At 44.9% G+C, this 14,473-nt stretch overlaps 1 protein-coding gene across 4 annotated transcripts in view; it reads left to right on the forward strand.

Moving 5' to 3' along the window:
• LOC123770378 (putative neural-cadherin 2) overlaps positions 1–14,473 on the forward strand; it is a 460,439-nt gene that overhangs the window by 424,695 nt on the left and 21,271 nt on the right. For 2 of the 4 annotated variants that reach the window (XM_069339898.1, XM_069339899.1), the window contains 7 exons: positions 30–177; positions 360–448; positions 592–755; positions 4,341–4,490; positions 6,070–6,246; positions 6,954–7,356; positions 8,372–8,574. In XM_069339898.1, the coding sequence (XP_069195999.1) occupies positions 30–177; positions 360–448; positions 592–755; positions 4,341–4,490; positions 6,070–6,246; positions 6,954–7,356; positions 8,372–8,574 (1,334 nt within the window). The remainder of the gene's footprint in view (positions 1–29; positions 178–359; positions 449–591; positions 756–4,340; positions 4,491–6,069; positions 6,247–6,953; positions 7,357–8,371; positions 8,575–14,473) is intronic. The other 2 variants (XM_069339900.1, XM_069339901.1) reach the window with 2 other exon arrangements.

A 14,473-nucleotide genomic window follows, 5' to 3' on the forward strand; every position in this document is an offset into this window, starting at 1 on the left:
GATGACTGAGGGAGGCGGGTGTGTCACAGCAGGAGCGGAGGTGACCAGGGTGGTGGCCGTGGACTACGACGACCCCCTCGAGAGCACCAACGCCCTCCTCACCTACTCCGTGGAGAAGAACGTCATCGACGAACACAGCGGCCAGCCCATCTTCACCATCGACGCCCACAGCGGCAGGTAATGTCAGAGAACACCGCTGTGAAGATGAACCTAACGTGAGAACATGTCTTAGTCGAACAGTCGTGTAGCAAGTGATGGTAGATGTGAATACGTAGCTTTAGTTATGATTTATACCTCGGAAAGGGAACCGATATTCATTCTTTCCTTAACTTCTTTCACAACTTCGTAACCCTCTACAGGATCAGCACTGCCCTGTGTTGCCTGGACAGAGAGCGGACGCCCTTCTACGCTATCCAGGTGGTGGCGTCCGACGGCGGCGGGCTCAAAGGTGTGCACCGAGCCCCTCAGACGGGCTCTGAGCTCTACTACCATGTTGTTATTGCCACGTGAGAACAATCGGATATTTTAAGCTAGGGTGTTTTCACATTATCGCTTGTGACGGATTCATGGGGGTGCACCTCCCGCCGGCAGGTACAGGAACGGTGCTGGTGACGGTGGGAGACGAGAACGACGTGTCGCCCAAGTTCTCGAGGCAAGAGTGGTTGTTGACGGTACACGAGAGCGTCGAGGTCGACACCACACTCGCCTTCCTCACCGTCGACGACCCAGATATAACCAACAGTTTTGTCTTTCGGGTGAGTTACGTCTGCTGGTCGTGCGCTGTTATGCTTTACTGAGGCTGGGCGGAGGGACGACAACAGCGGTATGTTGTTGTTGTGGTGGTGGTGGTGATGGTATGGGGGTCTGGCGGCTGGTGTTGTCGTGGGGCTGGTATGAGAGGTGGTTGTGGACAAACAACATTTCCAGGAGGCGGACCTGATGCGGTGAAGTTTTTAAATTTGAAATCGGTGAATGTTTGGTAAACATGTACATTTCTTCCTGCACACATCTAGTATTCTACTAAGCATACACGCATACTCGTATTAGTACATAATAAGTAGGTATAAATAATAATAGTATTATTATTTATATTGTAAATCGGCTACAATTGCATACTGTAGTTTAACACTCAAACAAAAGTTTACAATCTTGTTGCAAAATTCTTATATATCTCTCTCTCTCTCTCCAGAATATCATTAATCTTTCTGTTGTGACACATCCAAACTATTTGTTCAAAAAACAGTCCTTATCTCGGTATTTCTAAATACATTAATCAGCGGGCAGTCAAAAACATAATGGGTGAGGGTGTGAGACCGTAACATACCATATAGTTGACAATGGTTTCATTACCATTAGCACCTGCTCCATATTCTCAGTAATATTTGTACCCAAGCCTGGGTGCTTGTGCGCAGTCACCCCCAGGCAGTAGGCATCCATCAGTCTCAGGAGACTATGGAGTTGCGCTCTGGTGTCGGCCTGGTCTGGAGTGACGGGCGTGGCTTGAGTCAATCCAAGCATTTTACTTTTCACCATAAATGAAATCGGTGTTTTGATTCCCGTGTGGTCATGGTTTGGCTTCTCCAACATCATATAATTCTTTTCGCGTCTTCCACCTGCCCTTAAATATATCATATTTTGACTTGTATTTGCTTCATGGTAGATAACCATGCATATAGATAACCATTACCATGCTTCATGGTAGATAACCTCAAGATAACCTCAAGATAAGATGGTTAACAAACATTCACTATCAGCTGGTGGTCTTATTGTGGCACATTTGGCTAGTTCGTCAGCCACCTCGTTGATAACTATTCCTGCACGAGATGCAGTCCACATGAAATTACCTGTGTGTCCATTTAGCTTCATATCACTTAACCCTATCCTTACTATCCTCGACTATGGACATGAAGACTGGATTTCGACAGTTTAATAACTCGAGTGCTCCTCTGCTGTCGACAAATACGGAAATGTTTCGTTTTGTGAAACGTTTTCACAATCGACTTGAGAATGGTCCAGGACGGATCGGAACGTCGTCGTCCCTACACTTTCTAGTGTGTGGTTTGGTCAACATATTTCAGCCACGTTATTGTGACTCCTCGTCTGCAAATACGGAAATATCTTTTTCGTCTTCAGCTTCTTCGTCGAAACCAGCCAGCATGGCCTGCAGTTCATCTTGTGTGGATGAAATATAATTACTGAGTCAAAGTTCAATTTTTCCTGTCCACAATTCCATACTGAGTGGAAGGTGTCCCTTATCAGGACACCACACCTTTCCTCACCGTATACGTGCAAATTACTGTTTTGCGAAGAGAGAAATCATACCTCCTTACAAAGACCGTAGTTGTCCCGGATCATGCGCAGACTTTCCATTGAGATGTACAATTTCTACTTCGACTTTCCGTAGCTTCCAGGGAGGAGTTTTACTACACTGTGGAGTGTGTTTGCAGCTGTCAAGTACGTCCTATTCCCTGAGTTAATTAGTCAATCCCCTGGTGGAACACGTCTCTGGTTCTTGCAAGTTTCCACGTCATATAAGCAATTCTGAACGCTTTACAAGAGCTTATCCCCTCCTCTCCTCCTCATGAAGCAAATAGATGACCTAGTGTTAATGTCGCGTTCTCTATCTGTTACGAACCAGACTTCATCGTCGGAGCATGGAGCAGCGACGTCAACGCCATCTGTGAGTCTGCTCCCTATACCCCCACAAAATGGACGACGCCATCTGGTGGTGACTGTAGGATACCCGTCAGAGACTCTAGATTCCTGTCTTGGTCAGCCCGAAGAGTCGCTGTAGCTGACCTCTGGTGAGGTGGCGCCTAGAAATCAGCGCCATCTATTGTGGGAGGAGTTGTATGTTTATGTCAGAGTCCGTAATTAGTATTTCCTAGTGTCCCCAGTACTGGCCAGTTTACTGATGACTTGTCTGTGTCCACAGAGGCGACGTAGGGCTGCAGTGGTACGAAGATAGTTAGTCTACCCAGAGCATCCTGTTATCTCTCTACTCTATTCTGCTTTACGTGAGCAGTGAGCCGCTGCCGAAGAGGAACTGAATAGTATTTCTTTGACGCCCAAGAATAATTCTTATAGCTTCGTGTGGCAAAATCTCCAGGATTTTTATTCCGCCTTATCCAGTGTGAGACAGAGGGGGACGCTGCACAGTGTTATCGGGGGACCTAGCAGCGCTGCACAGTGTTATCGGGCACCTAGCAGCGCTGCACAGTGTTATCGGGCACCTAGCAGGGCTGCACAGTGTTGTCGGGCACCTAGCAGCGCTGCACAGTGTTATCGGGGACCTATCAGCGTTAAACATCCCCATCCCCAAGCAAGGTATCCCAATACTTGTACCGGTCTGTGCTGGCGGCTTCACACGCTGCAGTCTTGTAATACGAATATAATTGCGATGTTGTCCATCCTCGAACTGATTGATTTCTTAACATGTGACTCAAGTTGGTATAATTTTAAGACCCAGATAAAGTGGCTTACTTTTATTTGATTTTGTGTTGGGCTTCAGCCTCTGAAGTATCACTAAGGCCAGGCAAGTCATGACTGACCAGCCCCCCAAGTGCACTTTAGGCCAGGCCACAACTAAGGTAAACTGTGAATATACACATAAAAGCGGGTTTACACCCCTCCTTGGTTTATATATCCCATGGCACTTATTTATACGACTTTAATACTGTGTCTCTTATAACAAATCACCCACGATACATTTGCAAGACGAGATGAACCGTCTTCTTGCAACATATGCAAATATTGCTCTTATTTATTCATTCCGTTTTGGTTAAATGGTCGAGGATTTCTGCACACACAATTTCCTTGCACCAAGGCGCGAGTGATATTCGTGAGAGAAGTGGGTAAAAGATGCGTAATTTGTTACCTGTTCTGGGAGTAATTCCTGCAGCATGTATTTAGAAAAGACCAATAACGGTATGGAGAGTATATCGACTTTAGTAAATGAATTTTAGATCTTCATAACTTTGAATGTGATCGTCGCTGGACGTGTTGTCAGGTCGCTGGACGTATTGAAGACAGTTTAGCAGGTGCTGCTGACTGTCTCTATAATCGAATGGACTCGCAAACCCGTTACAAAGCTTTAAATCACAGCATTATTTATACATAAAACTCATGACATATTAACTCGCATTTAGTTTAAAATAAATTCAATATAAGTACGTAAAGTATATTATTAGTTTTGAATTAATTTGCCTCAAATTTTGCTTATAAATAAAGTGATTTGAAGTTGTAAAGGTTTCACGTGTGACTCCCTGTATATAAATGTTTTCTGTTTTGTTCTTAAACCTAATAAATAATTTTACAGTGAGTATTGGGGCTGTCTTCAGATCGTGGCGGACAGTGGGTTCGGTTGGGAGCGGTTCCGTCTGGTCAGTTCGGACCAAGGCAGCGGCGCCCTGCAGGCCGTGAAGACTCTAGACTACGAAGACCCCGTTCAGCGACAGGGTTTCCGGTTTAAAGTTCAAGTATCAGACAAGGTGAGAATCTCCTGCAGTTTCTAGAGGAAGGGTTTCAAACTAAGACTGTAAAATACCGTCCGTCCTCTAAACTTGTCGGTATAAACTTTGGACTACTCTAAATACTTCACCCACGTCCTGCAAATGTTTATAATTGCCAACAGAACCACATCACATCACAACTGGTTTTGTTATAAGCCAAGCTTAACTATACACAAATATAGTGACTAGTAGTAGTAGGCATCCACTAGTCTTAAGAGACTAGTCAGCGTACTTATAGTTACTGTAAGTAATTATAAGTACGGATATGTAGTAATGGACCACCACTATATTTTACTTTAGTCTATAAAAAAATATAGCTAAAAGCAAACTTCAGTATTTCAAAGCCTAGCAAACACACATGACTTTCAATATTTACTAACACTCAAATAACATTTTTGGGTGTAAGGCAGATTCATTTAATACGTCAGGCTGGTCAAAGATTTGTATCTCACAACCACTAACGAGAGTTTAGCAAACGAATATCATTACACACACAATAAGAATAATACTGAGACAAACCCAAGCAGGGAACGGGAAGTACGGTGTTGCTTACATGGCAAGCAACGCCAGACTGTCTATCCTACGTGAGTTGCAGACTCGTGTCACCTGAGGGGGACAGCTACAGGAAACACCACACTACGCGCTCCTCATAGCTTGTGTGTGTCTTCCCCCTCGCCCTCCAAGATCCATATTTGATTAGCGAATTATAGTATTGGCCCATTAGTTGTGTAACTGTAAATCGTGGTGAATATTTAACCCATCGCTGTGTGTACTATGGTCACTTTACACTTACCAGACATGATGTTTACATTGGGCTACGTGACTAATAGTGTTACACTTCCCGACACCGCTGTGACTTGTTTTATACTCAAATAATAATAATCCGTAAGACCCGTGATGAAGATTCGAACACATGAATAGGAATAGAACCCCAGGTTGCGATCCTTTTCACCATGTCGTGGCCTGGTTGTCCGGGGCGTGTGCCTGGGAATTCTCAACACATGGGCTCGAATCCTCATCACGGCTCCTACGGATTTTCTCATGGATACATCACCTTAGTGTGAATACTCTGTTTAATATTAGCAATTATTAGTAAATTAGTATTATTATTATTAATCATACTGGGTCCGTGCAATTTAATGGCATGGAGTCCTGTCTTATACATGAAGGTGGTTGTAAAATATACTCTGGGAAGAACTAAACTTCCACAACAGTTTACATGACGTGTAGGAACTGCAACCTGGGATTAAATCTTGTGCACTTTAAGAGAAGAGTTGGAGGTGAAGCCCCCTAGACCACAGCCACAGTGCATGGGCGCAATGCTTGAAACCCTGACTTGGCTTCAGTTGAAGCCTCAGGGCCCCTAGAGGAATCAGTTGAAGCCCAGGTTGCATTGCTGTTGACCATGTCGTGGTGTAGTGGTCTAAAGCGTGTGTTTGGGAGTACCCAGAGCATATGTTCGAACCCTAGTCACGGCTCCGAGTACCTGATGGTCATAAACTGCCGCCGGAGACTGTAAGAGGTGAGACACCCATGCTGACGTTGCTCCCCCCATCAGGAGGAAGATCGCTGGGACGACGACGACCACATGGACACGACCTGGGTGGTGGTGGCGTTGGTGGACGACAACGACAACGCCCCCGACCTCTCCGCCCACTCCGCCAACCTCACCCTCTCCGAGGACACGCCCGCCGGCCAGCACCTCACCACCTTCACCGCCACCGACAGGGATCAGGTCTCTCTCTCTCTCTCCAGCCTCGCCTCGCTCAAACTAAAATCCCCCCAAATTAGCATTTTTAACTTTTTTTTTTTTTTTTTTTTTTTAGTTGGAAACCTGACGTGGTGCACAGGACCAGTGATAGTGACCTGACGTGGTGCACAGGACCAGTGATAGTGACCTGACGTGGTGCACAGGACCAGTGATAGTGACCTGACGTGGTGAACAGGACCCATGACAGTGACCTGACGTGGTGCACAGGACCAGTGATAGTGACCTGACGTGGTGCACAGGACCAGTGATAGTGACCTGACGTGGTGCACAGGACCAGTGATAGTGACCTGACGTGGTGAACAGGACCCATGACAGTGACCTGACGTGGTGCACAGGACCCATTACAGACCTGTGCACGGCTCGGTGGCTACTGAGCGTCTCTCAGTATGAAGAGGGAATGTAAAATACTTAATATGACCTCAAAAACTGACTCTATTTGCCTATTTTGTTTAACTTTTGTCTTACCAATTAGGTAATTGGCTAATCTCGTCACTGAAGTACAAATGTAATTTAATTTGCTAAGATGATTGCCGTATTTTGTATAAACTTGCCTTAGAAACTGTCTCGGGCGAAAGTTTAGTCAGAAGATCGTAAACGTTTAAGACTGCACAAATATTTCGTGGGTGTTGGGTTGGTAGGGTTCAGCTCATGTATGTTTGTGATTCTCTCAGGGCGGTGAGGACGAGGTACGGTACACCATCGACCCCAGCAGCGACCCCTTCAGGCTATTCGCCGTCGACTCCGCGGGCCGCGTGCATCTCCGTCGGCAGCTGGACCGTGAAGCCGCGCCGCGACACGTGGTACACGTGCTGGCGGTGGACAGCGGCGTTCCCGCCCGCACCTCCACCGCCACCCTCCTCCTCGACGTCACCGACGTCAATGACAACGGCCCGAACGTGGCCAACCCCAACACCTTGTACGTGCTGGAGAACAGCGGTCCCCGGCACGTAGGCGACCTCAAGTTGGACGACGCCGATGACTGGTCGCTGGGGCACGGCCCGCCCTTCACCGTCAAGTTGGCCGACGACGCTCCGGCCCACATTAAAGAGACCTTCGCTGTCGACTTCGACGAAAGTGCGTATACGGTGTTGTGACGGGGCTCTGAGCCTATACTTTGCATGTTTACGTTTAGATATGTGTGTCAGTCACATAATGTGTGTCAAGTTACATGTATACTGCTGACCATACCAGCAGCTCACTAGTCACTAGTTTAGACATCGCGGAAGGGCCGCTTGCACTTTATTTAATTGGCACAAATTACAAATTTGTTAATTACTTGCACTAATTTAATTTATCCCAAAATGTAATGTACGACGATAGAGAATTCTTAACAAAATCGTATACAGATAAGTAATCTTTTAAGCGGGTACTAGTATGAAAGTGGCCCAGGAAAGTTCTCTTCCAACTGGATACAAAAGATGTATGCCAAATTTAAGCCATTTTTAATATGGCTTTTAAGATATCTGTCCTTCCCCCATGCTCAGTGAAATCGCATTAACGTGATGCATCAGCTGATGCATCACGTTACTGTATCAGCAGATACAATAACGATACAAAATAGTGGGGAAGTAGGATATGGTCTTGACCTATTGTCCCATATCCTTCCTTCCCACTTGACCTATTTTTTTTTTTAGTTTTTCGTCTGTACTAAAATCATACTGAATTTTATATATATATATATATATATATATATATATATATATATATATATATATATATATATATATATATATATTATTTTTTTTTTTTTTTTTTTTTTTTTTTTTTACTTATAAACTAGCAGTACCCGGCCACGCGTTACTGTAGCTCAGCAACGCATGTGAGTTGCTGAGCTACATGTGACCTTTGTCTTGCACGAAGAGCGGCTTTTGCCTGCTGGATCCATTTATATTTTGTTTGTGACTTTGCTGCAGACATTATAATTAAACTCCAGGCTACAAAACAAAGTAGCAATTATCTAACAGTTTCACTTCGAAAAAAAAGTAGTAAGCTTTTTTTGTAAGTTTACTGTAAGTTTGTTCCAGGAAGTGATATTAGACATGTAGCCTTGGAACGGGAAGCAAATAATCAGGTCGAGTCTTTCCCGCAGAAGGCGACGAGGGACGCGGAGTGGTGGTAGTGACATCGCTGGGGCCGCTGGACCGGGAGGAGGCGGTGACGCGGCTCCTGCCACTGGTGCTGGGCGACGCCCGCAGTCTGGTTGCCACCGCCACCATCACAGTCACCGTCGCCGACCTCAATGACAACCCCATGAGGCCCGCCAACAAGACCGTCAGCGTCGTCAGGTTCAGGGTAGGTGTTGTGTTGTGGCTGTGTGGGACACCCGTACCTGCTCCTGATACGCAGTTGTTCTTTAAGATCAAGCCACCACAAGAGGTGACACGGGCATGGATAGCCCGTATGTGGTACACATTTGGAGTGAATGTGGTATTTGGTGATGCAACATCTTGAAGTGTGTCTGGGTTTCTGGATACGCAGGTGTGTGTATTTATGGTTGTTGAACACCTGTAGCGGTCAATGGTAAGCCGGAGCCTGTATATACAGTATAACAAATGGATGGCAAGAATATAGGCCCTGTTCCTCACCTGTGCCATTGATCTTTTAAATCTTCTTTAATATCAAATGATGCAAAATGCACTCTTTAAATCGTACACAAAAATTTTATTTTATGTAACTGTAGCTTCGGCACCATACTGTCTCCCAGGACCTCCTCATCAGGGAGTGATACTGAAGTGTCTTCTCCAGGAGGCTCTTCTTACCGCGCAAACCATTCACTCTTTCAAGATCTCTGAAACACCTCCCCCTCGTCACCAAGATACTGGTCGTCTGTCTCTATACTTTGATCTACTAATATCACCTTTGTACACTTCTGTTGAAAGCTTCTCGGGCCTCTTACTTCCATGGTCATGCCTTCACAGTATGTTGTGCTACATCCATGTGTTTTGTTGCTGGTGTAGCTGTGTACTCACCTAGTTGTGCTTGCGGGGGTTGAGCTCTGGCTCTTTGGTCCCGCCTCTCAACTGGTGTACAGATTCCTGAGCCTACTGGGCTCTTATCATATCTACATTTGAAACTGTGTATGGAGCTGCTGTCTGGGTCTTCTATCATTTAGTGGATGGTTGTAAATGACTGCCACTATTAACTTAGGTCCACCCATTGTTATAGTTCCTGTTATGTAATCTCTGAATCCGTCACAGCCCGGAATTTCCATCTCTTCAAAGCTCCAGTCCTTCCTTATCAGCAGGGCCACTCCTCCACCTCCTCTCCCTTCCCTTCCCTTCCCTTTCTTTCCTTACTATATAGTACTGTAGTCCTTTGGAAACACAGCGTCTGTTATGACTCCTGACAATTTTGTTTCCGTGAGTCCTATTACATCTGGGTTTTCTTCCTGCACCCTTTCTGCCAGTTCACTTGCACACTTGTTCACTTGTGTGTTTGTTACTGCTGTAGGTGTGTGTGTGTGTGTGTGTGTTGTTGGTGTAGCTGTGTGTTGTTTCTTTATCACTGTCTCTGGACACTGTAGTTTTGAAGTTGTCATGTATGTCATTTCTCATGAGCCCCCTTCTCCCCTCCCACTACCTCCTTCTTCTGTCTTTGTGGATGCCTGTCTGTCACGAGACTCGACAGGTGTCCGTCAACAGTTGTCTCGCTTGTCATATGACGAACATGCCGGTTGCTGCTACCCTTCTTATGTCTTGTCATAAGACGAGAAACCATCCATTTTTCTACTGCCAAAGGAAGAACACAGTAGTTGTGATCTTTCCTATTCACTACCACCCGTCCAGTCTCTCCCGCCATCTAAAAGGTCGCTTTTATAACCTCAGTAAGTTGCAAACTTTGGCAACGCCTCTTCCCTCCCACCCCCTGTGCCTGTCTTTTTGTCTCTGTCTGTCTCTGTCTACCTCAGGCTCACCTCATACAGTTACCTCCAAAAAAATAGTTATCCAATTAAAATTTTAATGACTTTTCTAACCTAATCGAAGGCTCATTGGGAACTTCAGAGTCTGCTGCACCTCGGTCCAGGCGCACATAGCGCCGAGCTGTTCTCTCGTCACCAAACCAGTAGACAATTCTCCAGCGGGGACTGTTGCCACGGGTGATGGGAGCGGGGGAGTGTATAGGCACCCCACGACTGGTGGTGGGCGGCGGAGTCGCCATCCTCACTCAAGGTGGCTTCCTGTGCACATTTTCGGTCTCTGGGTTGTTGGAGAGCGCACTCTTGGCTCCACTCTTGCACTCGAGCGTGTCTAGCACTCCCCCTGCACTCACAGCTCATCTCATAATACTGTCCAATGTCCACCTCAATGCGGTTCTTTCATCCGGACTGATGTCATCGATTAAACAACATTTTCAGGCATTTCAAAGCTGTATAAAGCGATATAATTTCACGCTTTGAACCTAATATATATATATATACAGTTTCGTAAACCCAGACTTCCTGGCCAGAGTTTATTGATCTTGGGGAGTGGCTGACGTCAATATGTTTACAGGTGAACGGTTGGTTGCGCCCAATATGTTGTCTCTGGCACTCGTTGTGTTGTCGTAACACCGGTAGTATTTTTTTATCTCTTGAATAAACATTTAAGACACTAAAAGATGTCATGCAGACATGTAGTATATATATCCGGTAACAATGATTTAAATATGCAGCAAGTGTGGATAAGAAAATCGTTCTGAATATTTTTTTCGGTAATGTAATACTGACAAGACTACATTTGCTGATAACTTCAATAATTTGATTGTCCGCCATTTTGCACAGTTTACCTCTGAACTTGTCACTCAAGTTTCATACACATTTATCACCAAAATATAGTAAAAACTCCAGAGCTACTCGGAGCAACAGCTCTTGATACTGTTGACCTCGTGACCTCACTCTACAGGTACTAAACCACACTGCTTGCGATGGGGGAATGGTCAAATTGTACAAACCCTTCATGCAAACTGCACTTACTATCAAGAAGAAAAAAAAATTGTACACGAAAATGATTCACTAAAGCACGTTTTTATGATGTTAAACCCGTATACATGTCGTTAAATTAGGATGTATCGACTTCAGCTGTACTCACCTGATTGTGCTTGCGGGGGTTGAGCTTTGGCTCTTCGGTCCATGTGTGTTAGGTTAGGCTAGTTTTGTTAAGGTTGGGTTGGTTTGGGTACCGTAAGAGTTGGTTGGGTAAGGCATCCATACGCAGACGGCTCTCTCCCCCAGTGTCTGCAGTACCTCCAGCAGCAGCAGCAGCCTGTAGGTGCTGCAGTAACGGTAAATGTGTACACACACTACAACTTCTAGAGTAAGCAGCTAAGTAAGCCCCACACACGCTAGTGCGCTCTCAATGCCCCCATATTTTCTGCACACCCCATGCTCCACACGTGTATAGAACACTGGGCGTGGAGCATGTTTCACACACCTCCCATGTTCCACATCCCATGCTCTATCACCTTCCCCCCCCCTCCCTCGTGTGCCACACCCCCACAATGTGTGCCACACTTGCCACACCCCTCGGGTATAAACATCTCGCTAACCCACTTCGCTGCAAGCTTCGTAAAACTACGATATGTATCTTGAATGGAAATGTTACTGGTTTGATTCCGTCTATATTTTTGGTTGGCTTGTTTTTCCTTCGCGGTTTTTTTTTTTTTAGAACCGAGCTGATATTTGTTTTCAATAGGGTGCTTTTTGCTGTCTGCACTTGTAAACATATATCCATTTTTCTTCGTAAATAGTGAAGTTTCATATATATTAGATTCGATGTGTTGCCTGCATTTCAAGCAACCCTCCTGCTTAGTCCTTCATACTAGTACTCGTATAATTTGAAGCAGTTCCGAACAGATGGAAACAAAGTACAAAGTCAAATGTTTGTACTTTATAACGTCACGAGTACATGATGGGGGATACACAACAATACCAATGATGATCCAGTAGCCTTGTCCTTGGGTAATATTTAATGTCTTTGTTACTAGTATGGAAGCAAATGTAACTGAATACAAAGAATGTCTCTTGTCAAACCTTTTCATCCTTGGGCCTGGGCCTCTGCACAGCCGGATCTGTTGTTGATTTGCTTCATATGATCAGGTGCCTGTGAAGCTGTAGTGTACACAGGATTACTCTCTGGTTATTAATCTATGAATAATTCAAGAGTAAATCAAATTAAATCCTGTAAAGCATAAAGGCACAAAGCTACTTCGTTCACGGACGTTTTGACGATACAAGAATTTGTTTTGGTTCTTTGTCCACGTTTTCTGTGTATTATTCAGTTATGAATTGAATAATGTTAATAGATAAATATATGGAGTTTTTCTGCTCTGCTGAACCAGGCGGGCGGCGTGTTCTGGTACTGTATTTCACTAATAAACTTACGCAAAACAGCGTCCCTTCCGCATCGAGGAAATTTCACGTCGACAGACTTCTATATATTAAACAAATAAAGGATAGAGCGAGGAAACGATTGGTTGTGGAGTAAAATAAGTTCATGTGGCGAACTTTATGTAAGATTGGTTTATATTATGAGGACAAAATCTGCCTATATTATTAAGGAAATAATTTCACTTGGAAGACAAAATGGCCGAGTTTCGTAATTAATTTGTTTTCTCTTTCGCCAATAATAGAAAGAGAGAGATGAAGTCTCTTGAAAAGTTTTATTTAATGATGATTGAGTGAGACATATATCACTTGATAGTGTCCAACGATCTCTCCAATTGACCACACATCAGCCCCGTCCCGCCTAGACTTGTTTGGGCGCCTTTCTTGGAGAAGACCCCAAACAAGTGCCACAGGCCTCGCCGGAGACGTCTTGCAGTACCTGAGGAGTTACCGGAGCACAAACACGTCCCTCGTCCCTCCCACCCCCAAGAGACCTTCCAAGATTGATTGATTGATGAAGATTAAGCCACCTAAAAGGTGGCATAGCCCATAAGTGCTGGCCCTTTTGAACCATTACCAGTATCAATAGATGATACTGGGGATCTGTGGAGATGCGACTGCACCCTGCGTGACGGGAGATGTCTCCCGTGCCTTCCAAGAGCCCTCAGCTTGCAGTCAGTACCTCGGGGGTCATGCCTGACCAAGGACACCAACGACCACCTCACCAGAAAGACTTACTGCTGTTTCTGTGCGTCACAACACTACACTCTTTACATCTCTAGTTTTAGCTAAATCAGCGAATACCTCAACATGCCACAGCCGTCGCTGGAATTTGACACACTTTTGGAATCATTAACTTTACACGTGCTGAAATAAGCTTCTAGCTCCAAAACAAATTATTTTTAGTAATAACCACTTTGGTTCATTAAGTATTTTAATTAAATTATTATAAATTACCATTTGTTAACCATGACGTATATACAATATGCCTCAGGCTCCAGTATGTGTAGTCAATCGACTTGAGAATGGTCCAGGACGAACCGAAACGTCGTCGTCCCTTCAACTTCTAGTGTGTGGTCTGGTCAACATACTTTAGCCACGTTATTGTGACTCATCGCCTGCATGTGTAGTTGTACTCTGGTGTCATTTCAGAATTCATGTGGGAACTGGGGCCACTGGAAATGTAAATATACAGTAAAGAGTGCTGTTAAAAAAAAAACTTGAAGGGGGGGGAGATGTTTTTTATTTTTTTATCATGCCTTCACTGGTCCGTGGGCTGCCATCCCTTGCCAGGAGCGATGCGCTATTGTTCTCGGCTCATTGAGATGCAAATTTTCTCTTACGTCTCCTCAAGAACAGGAATTTTCCCCATCTTTAATTCCCCGAGTCCAGACGTTCCTTTGTTCTTCCTCCTCGGCTTAAGTATCCTACTCCCGTAAAGTGGGAACATTATCATCGCATTACCTTTACTGGCATTGTAAAGTATGATACTAATATATGTTGGGATTCGCCAGTTATGTTTCTGCTGGTCAGAGACTGTCTTGGACAGTTAACTGTTGGACCAAGAGATGGACGGGAGAAAGGATGGATTGTTATTAGAACCACGCTTATTTTTACCCTATTATATTTCTGCAGCGCTGAGAATGGGAAATTTTGGCGGGAAGGTTAAGGCGGCGAATATTTTGGCGGGAAGGCTAAGGCGGCGAATATTTTGGCGGGAAGGCTAAGGCGGCGAATATTTTGGCGGGAAGGCTAAGGCGGCGAATATTTTGGCGGGAAAGTTAAGAAAACTGATGTTTTTAGCGGGCAGTTTGTTTCACATACTTTCAA

Source organism: Procambarus clarkii, chromosome 42, assembly GCF_040958095.1.
Source record: "Procambarus clarkii isolate CNS0578487 chromosome 42, FALCON_Pclarkii_2.0, whole genome shotgun sequence".
In the NCBI taxonomy this organism is placed as follows: Eukaryota; Metazoa; Arthropoda; class Malacostraca; order Decapoda; family Cambaridae; genus Procambarus; species Procambarus clarkii.